The following is a 20249-nucleotide window of genomic DNA, read 5'->3' as shown; positions in this document are numbered from 1 at the left end:
CTCCCTTTAACTCTTTTCCAAAGTGTTCTTGGCTCATGTTAGGGTGGACGACTGGTAAACTAATGTGATAGATTTTGGTGTCAAATATGATTGCCGAAAGTCTCCGATATGGAAGGTTCTTAGGCCTGCAGTCATGTTGTGGTTTTTGTTTGGCTGTAATTCAAAGAAACAGTTGATCATTCAAAAATGGATATTATGTTCCAAAGCTGTATGACTTTCTTCTTTGGAAAAACAAAAGGTTAAGTATAATTCCGGACTATGATGACAAGCAAATAATTACTTTCATATTGTGGCTGATTGGATGTTCTGATGCACCGAAATTTCGGCAGATGAAAAATTTTGAAAAGATTTACTGCAATAGTTTTGTAAGGCTGAATAGATGACATTTAAGTAGCCCTTCCGATGACCGTTTCACTGTGTCGTCATCTATTTCGTGCACACAATGTGGATAAGCTACAGCAGGCAAACATGTCAGCAGTGTGGACGCACAAAAATGAAGCTAGACTAGCAGTATGTAAAACTTTCAAGTAAGAAAGAAAGTTATATGGGTTTTGGTTAGGAAATGATGACAGCGTTTTCTTTTTTGAGTCAACTGTCCCTTAAACTTGGCAGTTCTAGAAAAAATCTGGTCACTGCTGGTCACTCTAATCGTATTGTCCTTCTGTCTGGCTCTCACAATCCTGGCCAAAGTTTCATTCTTGAAATGTTTTACTGGTATATGAACCCTATAAGTCTGATCCAATGGGCAGGCAGGCAGTGAACCTTGTTGAACTTGACTCTGTCCGACCACAGAAAGAGTTCATGTCCCACTCCCTACGGACATCCTTGCCCTTGAGAATGCCACTGTGTCCTGCTTGTTAATGTGTGCTGCTTGTTAATTTACTGCACAAGGGAAGAAAAACAGAGACCCCACCAGGCATGTGTGTATTTCTGATCCCACTAAATGATGACTTTCTTCATTACATTCTGTGTAAATCCACAGTTTCCTAGACCTATTGCACTGAAATAGACTTGAAACTGTGATTCATCCAGACACTCAACATGACCTTGAAATTCTTGCTACTTGCAAAATATTTTGCAATATTTTGCCGAAATGCAAACACCATTGCAAATTCAGTTAGTGTTTCCATTTCCTTGTTTTGCCTGAAAGTTCTCATGCCAAGAATCTCTTGGATTTTTTATATTATTTAAAATAATTAGATCTCAAACTTTTGATTATGATATTTTCCTAAAATGATGATATTTTCCAAAAATATAAAGTCAACTATATATTTTCATGTATAGAGACATATTTCTTGGAAAATATTTCGTTTTTTCTCTGCTCGTCATCTGAGCACTTTTAGATCTATGAAACTGAGAAGAAATCTGAACTATGGCTGTCAATAGAGTAAAATAACTGTTTAATATAGTGATTTGTGACCATCTTCGGACAGCTGAATGAAACTTCAAATTCGGTCATGTTTACTTCTTTATTGTATTTGGTTATATATATTTAATTGTATTGTCTTGTGTGTCCTGAATTTTTGGTTTTGGTTACGACTAAGATGTTTTTCAGCGCATCACTAGATAGAAACTAGATGCACAAGGCAAATCTTCAAGAGAGGATGCATACGTGTCATGAAAAAATCTATAAAAATCGACCACAGTTCTGAATATGGGGGCGATCCACTCTCAATGCATGTGGTTGATTAATATACTTAATGAGAACATAATGTGCAACAGACCACCTCATAACATTCAGCACAAAATGATAAACTTAAAAGAGACTCACAATAAATCCTAATACAAGGCATCATTTCTGCTTTTTATCAGCTTGGAGATACTAAGTTATGAGTTCGAGTGAATTTCCTTTATCAGAAGAACTGCAGCAATAAATACTTTTTAAAGGAACACTCTTGTTTTTTCTCATAATTGATTCCTGCTCACTGCCGCCTTAAGATATTATGAGCTCATAGAGAGTTTGTTACACTGAACTAAATCAACAAGATCTGTTCCTGCTCAGGCTGGAGGACAGACCGTACCCATCCTTCCTCTTTTCAACCCACCCTTCTAAAAACTAAGCGTCACCACTGTTCACAAATTCCCCTACTGACACTTATGTCAATGTTCCCACAAGCTATCGTATGACCTACACATTATAATAACATTAACATATGAGTCTTTAACATAAAAAATTGACAGTTCACACTAATCTTCAGTTGGATCCAAATGTCCAATGAGTTCACACACACACATAAAATGTACAATATTTATAGGTAGACCTTAGAGTTAGTCTCACAATGTCATTCAGCAGACTTTCAGACTAGTCAAAAAATCATAGTTTGTGCCCATCAAACACTATGCAATTTTCTGTAAAAATCTCAACTCTGACTGTAGACTAACATCGGCAAACATCGGTTTGTGTTTTTCAGATTGTTGTTTCTCTTAAATTTAAGGCTTTTTAAAGACCAATTAATCATTAAGGGAACTAGTTTTGCACATCCCTAGTTGGTTCCCTCTCCACCGGACCCAATGAGTAGACTAAACCATACAGCACCTTAGTGGGCCCGGGACAACGCTCCCTATTGGCTTCCCCCGGGACGTTCCTGTTTTCCATTGTGTTTAATCACTTTGGCTGATTCAGATAGGCTTTGTTTAAATATTTTCTTTCCCTCTCTGCAATATTAATCTCCAGCAGCTATGAAAGAAACATCCCTCGATGTAGATAAGAAATGTAATGGCATTTTTTCTGGGAACCCCCTTGTGACACAATAGTGCTTCATTAGAATGGCGGATTGCTGAAATACAAATGAGAAACAGTCAAATGTTGAATCTCATCTGTAAACATGTAGACACTAAGTGACAAAAAGAAACAGAGACATCCCTGGGGTGCTGCTTGATTGTTTTTGCCATTTTTGTTCCATGACAACATGTTTTCAATGGGGAAAAAAGGTACACATTTTATTTTCTCACTGCTAAAACTGAAGTAGCATAAAAGAAGTATGGGAAGTTGTGGTTTTGCATGATAATTTTTGCACTAAGTTCCTCTTTATTGTCTCTATTGTCTAAGTTTGCATTTGAACTATTGTTTACCCAGTGATCAGTGCTGTTGAGGGTTAACAGCTACAGCTCTTTAGTCCCGCCTCTCCTCTCAGTCACTGACGGAGCCTGGAGCTGAACTGCGCTCGCTGAGAACTACACACCCACAAAAACTCACTCAGGCAGTCTAGAGACAGAGCCGGTGAAGGAACTTGTCGGAACGGTCTGGAATCAAACATTACGCTGGGGAATTTCTTGCTAGATCTCGCCATTTTGCCTCGCTCCTCATTTCCCACAGCAATCCATGGGACTCCAGACACGGAAACTGTCCGATCCATCTCTCAGCTCCATGGCCTGCCTTGAAGTGGAGACCTTGAATGTCTGCAGGGGTAAATGCAAATATTTAGAATAAAAAAATGTAAAAAAAATTCCAACGTGGATTAATGAGAGCATGAATTAAAATGGGGGAAAGTTGATGCTAAACATGAGTGAAGGACACTGGGAAACCAGAGTTTAGCCCACGGCAGCTGGTAATTATTACCGAAACACATGTTCTGAATTGGATACAAATGTTATTGTACAAATAATTGACCAAAGTTTTATTGTTAGGTTGAACATGAGAGTAATGATGAGGCTTGTTGTTGTTGTTGTTGTTTAGCCTGTCTGATGTTGGCTGTATTATATTTTTTATATTAACAGGTTTTCATTCAAACTGGTACCCAAACATTACCTCACCATTCAGTTAATCATTTAGCTGGCTTATCGTTCCTCTTCTGAAAATGTATCTGCTTTTAGTGCCTTATGGGAGTAACACCTCTTTACAGGTTTTTAACAATAAGACTTTCATGTGCATGAGGATATCTTTGCAGCCTTCACTGTAATTAATATATGGCTTCAGTTGTGAGAGTTTCAAGTGAGTTATCGGTTGTTGGGAATGGTGCCCATCGATGAACCGTAAACCAAATGGTATATTCATTTGTCAGATCTCAAACCTGAGCCAACATGCAGTCTCTGCTGTCCTCCAGAGCTCTGCAAGCACGCATGAAGATACAGTCATCTGTCGAGCAGCTGAAATATTCTTTCTAACAGTAATGTCAACACAGCCCAGGTCAATGTCAGAGTGTTTCTTAAACAACTTCAGTTTAGTCAACATTAACGGGCTCGTTAGCCATAACACAGCCCGTTCATTTAATTTACGATGGTAGCGTCTGGTAATGTTAAGGTGCGGTCACGTTAGCGAAGTTTTGCTGGCAAAAAAGGTCCATTGACTATTGTCAGTGTTGTGGAAATTTATGAAGCACAACTCGCACAGATGTCAGTTTTAAGGCCCTGGTAATATACTCACAGTAAGCTTCTTTTTTTGTTCTTCGCTTAGGGGTAAAAAGAAGTCTTTAGATAAATATGCAAATATGCTTTCCTCTCAATAACAATATAAGCACGCAACAAAAATTACAGTGGTGAGAAAACAGCAGTTTAGAAAGCATCTGATCTTAGTGATCTAGATTTGTTTGCACCTCTTTCAGCTCTTCAGTCAAGCCACATTTATTAATATAGCACGTTATACAAGCAATTTTACAGTATTAAACAAGAAAAAATAGTGTCAGTGTCGCTTTCAGTTAGAATTACAACTCCAGTTTCTACTACAAAACTGCTCACCAGTGTGTTCATGTCCTTACTCAAGTCTGGCCTCGGTGGACTGAACAGAAGAAATGAACCGGAGAACATTTCTAGCTGTTCAAGCTATTAAACTCTGAAAACAAAATCAAAACATACTTGGTTTGAGCCTGATTTTGTTTGAAATGTCGTCACACCAGTTCGTTTTTTGTTTTCACCTGAAGGATATGAGGGCCTTTAAACATAGCAGCTTTCTGTTGGTCTGTTGTGGAATTTTTGCGTGTACAAAATCTGTGTGGGAAAATCTTTCACCATCAGGCAAAATTCCTGATTGTGTGGATTCTTATTGAAATGACCTGATTTCGTCTGCTAAAATTCGACAAACAATGGTAAATGTGACCGCAACTTTAGGCTCGAATTTGGTTTTAGATTGAATCTTGAGGACTGGGTTTTAGGGGAGTGAGATTTACAAGCATCTAAGCTGCCTTTTGTTTATTGTACAGATTGAGAGTGAAGCCTGGAGCCACATAAAGGTCAATCAGGGTTCAGCAGAGAACATGAGGAATGACATCAGCTCAACAAACACTGGGATGACTGCAGGCATGTCATGTACCGTCATACTGATGTGAAGATTATTACGATATTACTAAGCTTCATCCGCCACATTGTTTTGTAGAAGCCACTTGGTGGTGGCATGGATCTTGATTTGTAATGGATAACCACTTTAATATTGAAACCCACAGGAGTTCCTGGCGCATATAAATAATGGAAACATGGTTCGGGACATAGTGTTCCAAGATTTTAGGGGGGTTTTAGGAGGGGCACTTGGTCCCCTCCTTTTGTCCACTCTTTGTTCTTGGCATACATGGTTCCATTAAGAACCTTTCAAATCCATGGAACTTTTCAAACGCACAAATGGTTCTTTAGATCATTTAAAAGTTCTTCAAACTAAGAAAAAAAAAAAGGTTCTATTCAGAACTGCTCACTGAAAGGCTTTTCAATGGGACACAAATGGTTCTGAATCTACGGCATTGATGCAAAAACCCTGTTTTTGGAACCTTTATTTTTAAGAGTGTTTGATGCAGAATGTATCCCCCCCCCCCATGCCATTTCCAAAATCTTCAGTTTCCCAGGCCTTGTTCTCACAACGGCTGGGTTTATTTTAGCAGGGGTGAGTCAGACAGAGTGGTCGCTCTCCCGGGACTTAAGCATAACTGGGTGTGCTAGGCCTCTTTCTGCAGCCAATCAGATTGGCTCTGTGCTCCCAGTGCTGGCGATGGGTGGAAGCAGGGGTCTGTTGGGCATTTTCCACCTTCCGCCATCCCATTTGTCACTATCAACTGCCACCCTCCTCTTCAAATGTTTTTTTGCAGAGGAGTGGTGTTATTCTCTTGAACTAACATGTCCACGCTTGTGTGTTTTCGAAATGTATAAACCGAGCTGTCTTGTGGGATGGTGAAATGGCATTCAGCCCTAGCCAGGGTGTAGTAGGCTGTGCATAACGCCCTGCATTTCACCCTTTCATTCAGGCATTCACTGTCTTTTTGATGTACTTAGTTGTTATCTCAATGTGCATCAGTGGTTCCTCATACAAAGCATAACACCTTGCATCTCGCTTTTTATGGGCAGCAAATCCAAAGCCAAGTCTTAAGCTGACATCACCTTGAGAAGTTGATAGGAACATTGCACTGTTCATTATTTTGTGCTTTGGACGCTGTTCTGTTGTTGATCTCTCTTATAAACAGCATTCTGTTGTTTGCTTTTGAGGTCAGTACTGTTGAGATTTTGTACAGCTTGAAACTTTTATTACATTTATTTAAGTACGACTCTTTGGTTGAACTTCAACCCCCAAAACATTTCAGATGAAAGGGAAAATGTCACAAATTATTTGTTTGTAATAAATCATAGTAACAAAAACAATAAAACACTAAAATTGAGCAATACTACCACTATTAACTATAATCAAATTCTGATTTCCAAATATACTTGAAATAATGCTGAAGTAATGCAATGCTTTGATATTAAATAACCTTTAAAGATAAATAGCAAGTGTTTCTACCAATAACACATATTGAGGATGTTATATTGAAATACTATTATAATGTTTATTAATATTTTGATAATATTTAGTTTTCTGTTTTCGGTCATTTTGTTGTGATTTTTATTCATTTGTTTTTTAATATTTCTATATAGTTTAAATTTTTTTCAGTTTTAGTTATTTTAGTACATTAAGTTAAACTGACTAAAATTGGAAATGTTCTAAAAAGAAACTTATTTTATTTCAGAAACTATCTGAAATTAAATGTTTTTTTTTTTATTGAATTTTTTATTTTTTTTTATTTAAATTTTATTTCAAATTCCTAAAGTGTTTTTTATGGTTTTAGTTTCATTTATCTATAACAACCATGTTTCATATTAAATAATTGAAAAAATAATAATAATTTTAGGCACAAAAGGCATTGTTTCTTAAAAATTGCTGAACACTTTATGAAGAATCTGACAATGAGTGCTTTTGTGTCATGCTTGCTTAGGTCAAGACCTGTTTTGGACTGTATCAAGTGCGTTTCAGAGAGTATTATAAGTGCAAGCTCACTAAAGTCCAATTTTTTTCACTGAGTTCTGTTTCTGCTTCCTCCACAGTGCTACAGTTAAGACTACAGCAGAGGCGCACACGCGAGCAGCTCGCAGACCAGGGCATCATGCCACGTGAGTCTGCATGCTTCATGGAAAAATAACACTTAAATGTCAGCCATTAATGTTTAGACAAATTAAGCCTAGACTTTCATGAAGTACTCCGTTGAGACCAAATCTATTTGTTAGACAAATGTTCTAATTTCTTGCTATTTTAACTCTTAATCCAGCGTCATTGACAAAGTGCCACACACATTATTACCTAAGCTTTGCACACATACTGTACTTATTCTTCATAAAGTGGAACACATTCACCTCCAGCCACAGTTTGTTTGTGGATTACTCATTTGGCGGCAGGAGGATGGAGTAAGTTAAGCGTGTCGGTAAGGAGAGCAGTTCTAATAAAAGAAAGCGTCTGTTGAGGATACAAACTGATAAGGAAGCAGAGATAGAACAATGGTGTGACTGATGTCTGTCTGGAACAGCGGGAGCTGTCCTGTTCTCTCAATGCTTGCCGTCTGTATAGGGCCCCTAACGTCATGGTCCAAGCTCCAAGAGTAACAAGAGTGAGTCAGCGGCTGGGCCTGCACTTTTGCTCAGCAAGATCTGTGGTTACCTCCCGGGCTTTATAGTCAATGGTTAATGGCTCAGATTCTCCCACAAAGACCAATTCTTGCATTCTTCAATCATATTCATGTCAGGAATTATACCTTTACTGAGAAGGGTTGTTGTTAGTGCAGCAGACCGTTTCAGAGGCCTAGTTTGGTTAGTGACAGTTGTGAGTCATAACGTCTGAATTTTGAGATGTAAATCCGCAAATCGGAGTCTGTTGCAGAAACAAGCTTCCATATAAGTACTATATAATAAGATATTAAATGATGTCATGTCACTTGTCTTGTTTTTAAATGAAGATTATTTTCCTTGCAGCGCTGAAGACACCTGCAGTTTTTCATGAGCAGGTCAGAAGTTTGGAGAGGGCAAGGGTAAGACTTCACTGCTCGGAAATATTCTTACACTTTTCACTCATTAGTTAAGTGGCCTTTACACAGGTTTAATAATATAAGGATGTTTATGTTAAAATCACAAGAATATCATATTTTCCATCATTGAGTGCTATAGTGAAAAACTGGCCTCAAGTCTTTGGACAGTTAAGAAACACTTAAAAAAAAAAAAAAAAAAATACATTTACAGTTTGCAGATGCCACTTGGTTTTATATTTTGTTATATAATGCATTGACATTCAGATATTTTGAACAATTAAATTCAACAATTTTGTGTACATAATATATTATGAAAATTCATTATATAATATAATTTGACTTTGGCATCTGCCACCCTTTTTTCTGAATGTAAACATTTGTCAGCTACTAGTTTACTATGAGAACAGTAACATGCTGAGATGTATGTTCTCCAGGTTTTTATTAATAATTTACTAAATTCATATTCATTGCATTTTCTTCAAATACAGACTGAGAATTTCCTGAAACATAAAATCCGTAGCAGACCTGAACGTGCTGAGCTTGTCCGCATGCACATTTTACAAGGTAAGCACCTGACCAAACAGAAGTGATTTCGCTCTCAAGAGCATTTTCAGTGTCAAAAGTTACACTTTTTGAAGCACTTTTGTTTCACTTCCTGGATACTTCATTCGTGATGTAGCTTTAGTATATTCTGAAGCTGTTTATGTATTTCTGTCAGGACCACTACCGTCAAGTATGATTGACAATTTGCATACAGTTTGGATTGGCGGTATGGTTCCGTTCTGGGCGAGAACTCCCTGCGCATCCATACAGCCTAGCATGGATAAGAGCAGGGAGAGCAACAATAACCCCCCTTGGGGTAAACAGAACAGAACCAACATGGAAATTTGCAAATATATTTAATTCAAGATTTTAAAAGTACAACATATTCGATAATTGTTCTGATTCAAGGGGAATCAGAATGCCAAATCCTGCCTGGGCGAGAGGAGGAGCTGGGGATGGAGGAGGGTAATTCGCTCCTGAGAAACGCGATAGCTGCTGATAATAATGAAGGAGCTTATATATGTATACGGTGATAGGTGTCGTATTCCTATAGGTAGATGTGGATCAGCTGATGCGAGCTTGACTAACGTGACCTGCCAGAACTAACGCTACGCTTGATTTCAGAAACCCTTGCAGAGCCTTCTTTGCAAGCCACTCAGATGAAGCTGAAGAGGGCACGTCTAGCGGATGACCTCAATGAGAAGATTGCACAGCGGCCAGGACCAATGGAACTGGTGGTGAAGAACATCCTGCCCGTTGACATTGGTAAAAACAATAAAATAATGTATTTACATGCTGCATCATTTTTTTGTGGTTGAAAACCAAAGAGTGCATTTTCATCTGTGTAATTGCTCTTCTCCGTGCATTGCTGTCCCGGCGAAGCTTTAATTCCCGCTCTAACTGCATTATAAAGGTGCGTTCATGTCCTCTTGGGAAGTTTGTGGGAAGTCGTGTTTACGACATCAGGTGCGTTCAAGTCAATTTTGTCGGAGCAAGTGTACCTTCTCTTTATTAACAACAGAAAAATACAGCAAGGTTTTTAAACGCTACTTCCAGAAAATGATGAACAAAAATGTGTATCAGGTTTGTTTTGCTTTTTACGTTTTAATTAATTTATGAAGCCACTGTAAACTTTATTGTTACATATTATATTGTTATATTACAATGCTATTATATTTTGTGCAGGGAATTAGCTTATTTGGTAACACTTTTTTACAGCGTCATTGTTACATATGTTACATGCAGTTACTTTAGTAATAACTATAAATGATGCTTACAGTAATTACATGCAACTAACCCTGAACCAAACCAAACCCTAATGCTAACTATATAGTAAGGACATGTAGTTACTTAATATTGCTCAGTACTTAAATGTATAATTACAGTGTACATTACAACAAAAACACCTTAAAATTAAGTGTAACCACTTTGTGTTAAATAAAATACCTGACAATGTCACTGCTAAATACCTTTAAAATATTGTGGTATTCCACCACGTTTCTCACTGATACGCCCCAAACTCGTAAACATCGGGGCTTAAAGAAAATCCAGAGCTTCCCACTTGTATTACAACTTTCTGGTGGCATTCATGTGCATTCAACTCGTAAATACAATCTTTTCGACATGACTTGAACGCACCATAAGTTATATATATATATTTTAAATGTAATTAAATATAGTGTTTGCATGTGTTATGACAACTACAAATAAAGCCAAAATAAGCCCGCAAGACAGACTTGTCAATATATCTTGATGGATGGTGCAGAGAAACGTAAAAGGTGAACTCTGACCAATAAGAGGAGGTTTTCCTCACATGTGACATTTTGCTACATTTTGAAATGTTGCCTCGTGAAAGCGAACCGAACCAAGAAGAAAATGCAACATTGTAACAAAATAAGCACCTGTTTCGGAACATAGCAAACGATCTACATGTCTAAAAAAAACCTTAACTTTTGTCTTTTGTTTTTTGTTGAACACTGCAGTTGCTGAACTGGATGTTTATAACTTCAATGAGGACAGCAGTGAAGCTCTGTCTCCAGAGCAGCCAGCTAGTCATGAGTCTCTGGGCTCTGTATCTTCTCCTATAGAAGCCAGACTACCTGATCCATCAGTTGTATCGCCTCCGATCGGCTCCAAACTCCAGGTCAGCCTCTTTGCAGTCCTTGGATTCACATCCACACCATATTGACTGATAACCGGTTCAGGAATATTCAGTGCTAATATTTACAGTTAGCTTTTGATGAAAAGGTCTGGTAAAGAATTAAAGCATATGAAGTAATATTCCGCTCTCCAGAAGAGCTAAGTTGTCTCTACTTCTGTATTTTCCCTGCAACTTATCCAGACATCAGCCCTGTAATGCTGGTTAGATGTATGTGTTTTTGTCTCTTCTCATGGCCATATGGCTTTTAATCTCTTTTTATCTCAATAGTGTCCACCTACAACCCAGTGCTCAGACTTCCTGAGCAAAACATCAGTAGAAGATGGTCGAGGAATGACTGCCACTCAGCTAGTCACTGCTGCTGCTCCCACAAAGCCAGGACCCACCCTCGTGAAGGTAAACCATATGTCCTAACCACGGCGATGTCATTTCCTGTCAGTGTTTATTTTCAGAGATAATGGTCAGTGACTCACAGTATTACTGACTCATTTCACAATAGCATTTCCAGCTAAATAATGAAATATACCACAAAGACTGTGAACTCAGAAATTAACTGAAAAAAATGATGTTAAAGTGTATTTGCCTACAGATACAAGAACATTATATACACTACCATTCAAAAGTTTGGGGTCGGTACAGTTTTTTTTTTTTTTTTAAATGTTTCCAAGGTTGTGGTAATTTGATTTTATTTTTTTATAATACAGTACAAACGGTAATGTTGTGAAATATTATTACAATAAAAAAAACTATAATGTGTTATATTAATATATAATAAAATAATAATAAAAAAACATGATAGCAAAATGCTAATTCATGCTATCAACATGTTAAAACATGTTGGCAACGTGCTAATTCATGCTAGCAATGTGTTAAAATATGCTAACAACAAATGTTATATTAACAACATGCTAAAACGTTAGGATTGTGTTAAAGGAGAACTCCGGTTGAGCTCATTTTTTTTTAAATTTGGAGTGCTGTCGGTACAGAGAACAACGACAAAAATCGGTGTTGCCTACACCGTGTTATCCTCTTTTTAAAATTTGCACCCTGTTGACTTAAATGGGGCAAGTTTTGAACCTGCTTTTAGCCTCTTAACATCCTTGATGTGTCATTACAAGTGCCCAGGTCATGTGAGTGATTCCTTCAGAGTGAACACGGTGAATCTGACTGCAGTAGATGTGAAAGAAATGAATAAAAATTATGTTAATTCAGCCAGCGCACATACCTGTATTTACTTCCTGTTTTCGGTCGAAGTCCACAGTAGTCGATTGTCGAGTTCATGCAGTTAGTTAGTTACCTATGATCACGCGCGTGAACTCGACAATCGACTACTGTGAACTTCGACCGAAAACAGGAAGTAATACAGTTATGTGCGCTGGCCGAATTAACATCATTTTTATTCATATCTTTCACATCTACTGGAGTCAGATTCACCGTGTTCACTCTGAAGGAATCACTCACATTGGCTGTGCACTTGTAATGACACATCAAGGATGTTAAGAGGCTAAAAGCAGGTTTAAAACTTGCCCCATTGAAGTCAACAGGGTGCACATTTTAAAAAGAGGATAACACGGTGTAGGCAACACCGATTTTTGTCGTTGTTCTCTGTACCGACAGCACTCCAAATTTACAAAAAAATGAGCTCAATGTTAAAATTGACCGGAGTTCTCCTTTAAAATATGCTAGCAACATAGTGTTTTTAGTAAGACTAATTCTATAGTAAGCTAATTCATGCTAGCAATGTATTAAAACATGCTACAAACATGTTGCACAATGTAAAATAATGCTAGACACATAAGACATGTTAACAACATGATCAATCATGTTAGGAAGCTTATAAAACTTTCAGACACGGCTTTGAAGTTTTAAAATAGAAATGTTTTGTTACATTATAAATGCTTAACTGTCATTTTGATCAATTTACTGTAATGTGTTCTTGCTGAATAAAAGTTTATTTATTTTTAAAAAATCTTACTGAACTTTTGAACGGTAGTGTAACTCTTTAGAAAGAAAGATTCTGTACCACAGTGTAGAGAGGAGAGAAGTAGAGCTGTTGTTTGTCACTCTAAACAGCTTGTTTAGAACAACTTGTCAAAGATATCTTTGGCCAAATCAGTTTCAGAAGAGCACCAGATGCAGAAATAGAAGTGCTAGCAGCCGCCTTCTGTCTTCAGTTGGAGGTCATATGAAATATTCACACTCATGAATGCGGAAAAGTACAGACTTAAGCTGGGGACATAAGAAACAGGAATCAGGCAATAACTTGTGCTTTTATCATAATCCGAGCCTTCAAAGCATACTCCGCATATTTACTACATGACAGCGGGTCACTGCTGACCCTCTCTTACAGTCGTGCTTTGGGAAACCTGTGCACACATACGCCAGCTTGAAATTGTGTTATTACATCCTGATGACTTTCAACTCCCTCCCTCAGAAGCCAAACCATTTGCATGTGTATCCTGTGACTCAATAAGTGGGATAATGTGGAACAATGAGGGTCATGTCCCCTCCATGCATCCTGTTTCCTCTTCCTGTGATTTAGGGTAGAAGCTCATACATGTCCCACCTATTCACAGCAGTTGCAAACTTGTGGTTTTACCCACAAATCTCTCAGCTCCTCGTATTCTCATAGTGCTGACACCTCTTGTTAGCAAGAGGACATTACGGGAATCACCTGAAATCACAAGTCAAACTGACTGGTGATATGATTACAAAGCGGCAGGGTGTTGAATGCAGTCAGAATGTTTGCTGTGTGATTTCAGGTGACACTTTTTGTTCAATTCTTCCACCCTTGTTTCCATGTAGCAAAGCCAGCCCAAACAGTCCAGTGACAAGAGTCGAAGCAAGAAGAGTAAAGAACCCAAACCGCGGATTAAGAAGCTTAAGTATCACCAGTACATCCCGCCCGACCAGAAGCAGGAACCCAATGAAGCCCCGATGGACTGTGCATATGCCAGGCTTCTTCAACAACAGCAGCAGTTCCTGCAGCTCCAGATTATCAGCCAACAGCAACAGCATTACAATTACCAGGCCATTTTACCAGCACCACTCAAGTATGTGTCACATTTCAAGGAAAGTTTCCAACATTTGAGGCCCTTTCTCATGACATTCACCTCTTAATCACAAGCACCATGTGTCACTTTGACCTCAACATGACAAGATGATTTTATTGTTTAATAAATTACATAGTATGTAATATAATGTATACAATATAGTTTAATATGATGATTATTATCTGATTCATGTTACACTTGACCTGCGTACACTGTAGCTTGACACTTATCTTCAATGTTCAATACATTGGGAAACTGGCATGTGAAATGGCCTGCAGGGATGCATACACAAACGAAATACTAGTTCCTCTTATGTGATGTCAGTTAATCATTGGTTATGGACCAGTGCAATTGCATATGATTCTGATATATCAGTTTCAGCTCTGACATTAAAAGGATTTATTATGAGCCTGACTGATTTGCAAAAAGAAATTCGCAGCTCGGAAAGGAATGTGAGCGTTGTGTGCTATGAGCGATAGCCTTTAAATAATGGTTTCGCCTATTAATCTTGTCTAACCGACCTGTCATCACCACAGCTTTAGTATGGTAGTTCCTCATATTATTTTCCAATTTGGCTCCTGTTGCCGCAAGATATACCTCTGCTTCTATTGTGTAGAAGGGCTGCTTATTGTGAATGATGAGAGAACTGGAAGTTCCTATTGCATTTAAAATACCCCATACTCCTCTGCAGGCCAGTAGCTGAGAGTCAGAACAGCTGCCCCAACATCACCCTGAGCACCAGCCCAAGCCTTCCCTCTCCCATCATGGTGTCTCTGCCGAGTATGGCTTCTTCACGTCCCAACAACACCTTGACCAGTCGTAAAACCGGGTCCCTGCCTGCCAACCTAGATGAGATGAAGGTGGGTAATATGCCCATTGATTTTTCCACGTCAAATAGATAAGTGTGCAGAAGTACAGTTGTTCTTATGTCTTCTAGGTGGCTGAGCTTAAGATGGAGTTGAAATTGCGTGGACTTCCTGTGTCCGGCACTAAGACAGACCTCTTAGAAAGGCTTAAGTCCCAACAGGAGAGCTCTCAGTCTACTACAGCCATAGATTCAAACATCTCCAAAACTGCTTTGCATCCCGAAAGCATGAGCACAACTCCACCTGTGTCTCCTGAGAGGTCCGAGGCCTCCAACACCAGTATGGAGGACAGCAGAGACAGTTTCACCAAACCTCTGTGCACTTTGTCTCCAGCCCACCCGCCGACAGGCACCTCACCCCTCAAACCCACACCGGAAGACATGACCATGGAAATCAAGGTGTCTGAAAAAGACCAGCGCCTCCACGAGAAGGAGCGTCAGATTGAGGAGCTGATGCGTAAGCTGGAGCAGGAGCAGCGGCTGGTGGAGGAGCTGAAGATGCAGCTGGAGGTGGAGAAAAGGAGTCAGCAGGGCGGAGGGCAGCAGCCTGAACCCAATACATCAGTCCAGGTCAAAGAGGAGAACAGCGCCGCCCCTAGCTGTAACTCCAAGCGGAGTCCCCTGCCAAAAACTACAGGTGTGAAACAGGAAGAGCCTCATGCCCAGATGCACCACACCCCAGTCCAGCAGTTCTACATCAACACCCAGCAAGTCCCTCAAGTGCTGCATCAGCAGACACTGATCAACACTCAGCCTGCCACACAAATCCTGTTGCCCATCAGCCTGCCCAGCAACTCCATCAGCACACAGGTCTCTTAACATTCTCTTAACATTCATGATATGCTGGTTCAATTTACAGTTAAGAAAATGGCATATTTATTTAGAGTTTTTTTCTTTACTTTGCAGGCACAGACAGTTCTCCAAACAACAATGCCAAGTTTGCCTCAAACCATCATACAAACGCCACTTCTGCAAACACAGACGTCCAATAATACGCATTCAAATCAGACACCATCTCCACCTCAGGTGAGCAAATTGCTTCTGTGTGATTTTCATCTAGTGAATGGCAATGCGTTATCAAGCACTAAAAACACCTTAGCAGTCATATAGCTATGTCCTGGCAATGGTAAATACCTAAAGGCTGTGATATACCAGCTGACGGTTGTCCATCAACCAATACTGGGCCATGGTTGAGGGTTCGGACCCCCGTCAGCAACTTTTTGGACAATTGACTCTTCGCAAAGACTGACCCCGTCTGACAAGCTATGGCGCTCTCATGCCACACATGAATTCTCACGCAGTGAAAAATACATTGCGGAAGAAAAGACACTGACAATGTGTCGACAGACAAGATAGAGGAGGTTACTTTTGGTATGAAACAAAGTCTCAGCTTTCAAATTTTGTAATTTTTTAAAGAAATTCAAACAATAAATGCTGTTTTGTGGCTCTTTAACAGAATGAGTGCCTCAGATTAAGCAGCACGAGAACTGATCATTTCTTCCTACGAGTTACAGGACAAAATAAACCTGAATGAACATCAGAAGTTATGTTGTTTCAACCGCAGAAAGACGCCATTACACACCATTTTCAAATTCAAGTCCACTGATATTAATCTACTAACACTCCTGTCTGGTTTGTTTGTCGGAAAAAATGGCGGATTCTGCATTATGATTGGTCAGATCGTCTATTAGTCAAACTCCCGGCAAAGGGTGAATTGAGCATGTTGAATCTGTGGCACAGCCCATTGGTAAGAGAGATCACTCTGATTGGCTGTTCAGCTTAGAGAACCAGTGCTTGACAAAAAAACAGAAGTTAAGAAAATAAGCAAACTACAAAGTGAAGAGGCTTGGAACTCCCTGGAAACTAAACAAAACACATTAAGCAATGCCCTGGCCATAGAAAAAATCATATCAGTCAACCACTAATTCTTATATGCGCTGTTTTAGAGGTACAAGGATATGCATAATTCTAATTTATAAAGACACCACAAATCACAAACAATAACGTTTTACATTGAAGTAAAATAATAACAATAATTCAACAATTAGAAATTCATTGTATTCTCTGAGTTGTGTTGTTATGCATGTATACTTTTGGGTGCTTGTAGATCTTAACCTTTTCTTTTGCTCTGAGTGTTCCGACACTTCATAAATCCAGTTCAGCTCACTATTGTGATGACAAGGCCCAGACGCATTTCTCTCTGATTTGGCACGTAGCTTGAAATGGAAAGCCTTTCTGAGGCCTGCTATGTGTTTTGCACTTATCTCTGATGTTGCCCTGGCAATAGCAGTTCAGTTCAGGTGATGCATTACCCTCTCAACAACATCAAACGCAGACCTGGCTTTTTAAGTGACAGAAGTAGAAAGTACAGAGAAAATCAGAAAGAGCGCTTATCAAGAAGACATGGAGTTGGTTCAAGAACAAGAGGAACACTGATATACATTTTTTTTACTTGCACCGTGCAGTGGGCCTAATTCTGCCTCCTGATGTATGTGTTTGCAGGCTTTACCCCTGTGTGGAAGCTCGCCTTCTGGGTTTGAGTACAGGCAGAACCAGAACCAGCCCATGGCAGATCTGCCCCAGTGCTTCCTCAACAACTCACCTAGAGTCTCGCCCAGACACACAACCCCAAATGGACCCATTAACAAAGTAAGACAAACTGATCTCTACTCAGAAGTCTGTTCTCTATGGCCATATGTCCACCAAAGCATTTTTTGTCAGCTGAAAGTTCCATGTGCTTTTCTGAAAACACCCAGCGCTTGAGAACGCTTTGAAGGTGCAGCATTTAACTCCTTATCTGGTAGACCCTTGGAGGAACTGTAAAAAAAAAATCATATTAATATTGTGGTAGCCTGTGGATGACCAGTAATCTGGTACAGACATGAATACTCAGAGACCAGCAATATTAAATCCTCTACTGACGGTTGGTCAGTGTAGCATTTGTTCCACCCAAGATCAGAGGAAGACAATCCAGCGCTCTGGGCAAAATTGGAATATGCTGCCCCCTACTTTCAAATAAAAAAAAAAGCCCAATTTATCACATATTGACCCCTACTGTTGACTTAAGACAGGTTTTAATCCAATTTGCAACAGATTTGGTGCTTAATTGAAATTTTGGCCAATCCATTCAAATGATCTTCCAGTTCCACCCCTCCTTCACTGTGATTGAATGGCTGAGGAAAAATTGACAGTGATGAACACTGTGTTTACCAACATTTTCAAAGGGCAAGTACCCAGCAATCTGCGTGAAATAGATGTTCTGTGACTTGTCATGCTGCTGGCTTTTTTAAAAATGTTGCACTCCTATTGCAAACAATTGAAAAAACTACTCGGGTTGATGCGCTTCAAAAATGGTTTAGGTCTCGTAATGCAACACATATCTTTCTCAGTGTTGCCACAAGGGGTGCTATATTGGCTATTAAACTGTCTATTTCAGGGGTCGGCAACCTATGGCACGCAATTTAAATAAAGTCCCTCAAATTTGCATACGGACGTACATTTTGAGTTAATAATTCCTCTTAGTCACACAGCCTGTTTTATTAAGTTAGAAGCTATAAATACTGTTAAAGTGTGAGATTTTAACCTGCGGTAGAGTGCATATCCGACAAGTCATTAGTGTGACCGGAGGTGCATGCTTCTGGGATTATCTCTCCGCATGCCATAAGTTGCCGACCCCTGGTCTACATAGTGGGAGAGTAAACTGTTGTCTTCTCAGCTTGCTAGTTAAATATCATTTTAGCATAATATCTGGTTCAACGAAACCAGAGCGCATGTCAAGTATGCACAACAAATATACATGCTTGCAACATGTCAACAACCTCTCGATACTCCTTTATGATTGTATAGCAACCACCCAGAACACACTATAAACTGCATAGAAACATGCTAACTAGCTTGTACTCTTTGTTGTCTAGTGCTCCATTATACCTTATATATTACAGTTTGCCCTGCCCACAACCCATATTACACAGTTTGAAAGTTATATTGTTTTGTTCAGCCTCCATCGCCTTGTCAGCTCAACTATATCCTTCAGCCATCGACATTCCCAAATCACCACAGCCCAAAGAGCAAAGACCCACCCCGTTACGAGGAGGCCGTCAAACAGACCAGAGGCCTACAAGCCACAATGCAGGTAATTTAAAGTTATACTTCAGAATATCCTCCAAAATATACTTCAGCTTTGATGCAAATGCTTAGACTTTCAAAGCATTTTCCATTTGATAGCATGCACAAAGTGAAGAACATGCACACATGCATGAACTCGACACAGTAGGAAGTTTCAGTGTCTGCACTATTTTCTCTCCAGAAGTTATGACTGACAAAAATGTCTCAGGACTCATTTAAGGACTCGTTGTTGCCGTCTCCTGTAGTTTGTTGTTTTTGTTTAGTCCCTTCCATTTCTTTTTCAACCGTGAAACAACAGGCCAGGCCAATGGCCAGCTGCATACTTTGAAATGTATATTGAACACTTTACCATTGTCTTAATACCTCATATTCTTCCATATAGATTCCCACTGCTACCAGTCAGCACATGGACGATTTGTTTGACGTTTTGATTGAGAGTGGAGGTGAGAACTTTGTAAAGAAAGAACCACAGAACAGGTCTTTGATTTTAGCTCCAATAGATTTGTATAACTAAACCATTTTCTGTGCTTTCCCTCCCAGAAATATCCCCTCTGGCCAGGCAGGATCCTTCTCTGGATAAACTTATGCCAGTGACGGTAAACATCACCACCCTGCCCATTAACACTGTGCTGTCACGTCCTCCCCCCCGAATACACGTTGCCCGCACGCCTAATCAGACCCAAGCACCTCCAGCCAGCCTGCTGACCCTGGCCTCCGATAACCAGTTGGAGGTCCTGCTGGAGGACGCTGGGCCGCAGTCCCAGAGACTGATGGAGGAGCTCAAAAACCAGCTGCTGGAGCGGTCCCACTCCCCAATGGACACTTCAGATCTGACCTTCACCGACACACCGCCATCCACCCTCCATCTACAAGACACCGGCCTTGATAACATGGAGTGGTTGGACCTTACGATCCCAGGTCCTGCTGGAATCTCCTCTCCGACTGTCTTTTCATCTGATTTCTTGGACTCGACTGATCTACAGTTGCACTGGGACTGAGCTCACAAAGGCAGCCAGATTGGAGACTTTCTAAAAAAGATCTGTTGACCCTTAGTGACCACTAACAGGCGTTCAGTGCGCAGTCGGACTCTTGTAAATCTCGGCATCTGTGGATCTGGAGTGACCATCATTAATTATCAGCTTTTCTCATTTGTGCCTATAAGTGCAGGTTTGTTTGCTTTTGTTTGCTGTCACCAACACATTTCAAGGCAGAAAAAGAATGTAGAGACACTGTTTTTCACCTATATATTTAGGCAGTGACCT

At 39.7% G+C, this 20249-nt stretch overlaps 1 protein-coding gene across 3 annotated transcripts in view; it reads left to right on the top strand.

Annotated features, from left to right (window-relative positions):
- The window catches only part of mrtfbb (myocardin related transcription factor Bb), a gene marked incomplete at its 3' end in the record, with an annotated part of 32925 nt that extends 12940 nt beyond the window's left edge, over window positions 1-19985 (top strand). The window contains exons 1-16 of one of the 3 annotated variants that reach the window (XM_079887072.1): window positions 3175-3407; window positions 5136-5232; window positions 7273-7338; window positions 8191-8246; window positions 8732-8807; window positions 9411-9551; window positions 10769-10929; window positions 11215-11340; window positions 13750-13997; window positions 14689-14857; window positions 14935-15672; window positions 15769-15888; window positions 17365-17511; window positions 18860-18994; window positions 19370-19430; window positions 19528-19985. In XM_079887072.1, coding sequence (XP_079743198.1) covers window positions 3396-3407; window positions 5136-5232; window positions 7273-7338; window positions 8191-8246; window positions 8732-8807; window positions 9411-9551; window positions 10769-10929; window positions 11215-11340; window positions 13750-13997; window positions 14689-14857; window positions 14935-15672; window positions 15769-15888; window positions 17365-17511; window positions 18860-18994; window positions 19370-19430; window positions 19528-19985 — 2811 coding nt within the window. In that variant the 5' untranslated portion in view covers window positions 3175-3395. Of the gene's footprint in view, window positions 1-3174; window positions 3408-5135; window positions 5233-7272; window positions 7339-8190; window positions 8247-8731; window positions 8808-9410; window positions 9552-10768; window positions 10930-11214; window positions 11341-13749; window positions 13998-14688; window positions 14858-14934; window positions 15673-15768; window positions 15889-17364; window positions 17512-18859; window positions 18995-19369; window positions 19431-19527 lie in introns of those variants that run through there. The other 2 variants (XM_079887073.1, XM_079887071.1) reach the window with 2 other exon arrangements.
- Between the last annotated feature and the right edge of the window lie 264 nt (window positions 19986-20249).

The sequence above is a fragment of the Squalius cephalus genome, assembly GCF_949319135.1.
Source record: "Squalius cephalus genome assembly, chromosome: 1".
NCBI lineage: Eukaryota > Metazoa > Chordata > Actinopteri > Cypriniformes > Leuciscidae > Squalius > Squalius cephalus.
Note: the sequence above shows the minus strand (reverse complement) of the source record. Positions and strands in the feature narration are given on the sequence as shown.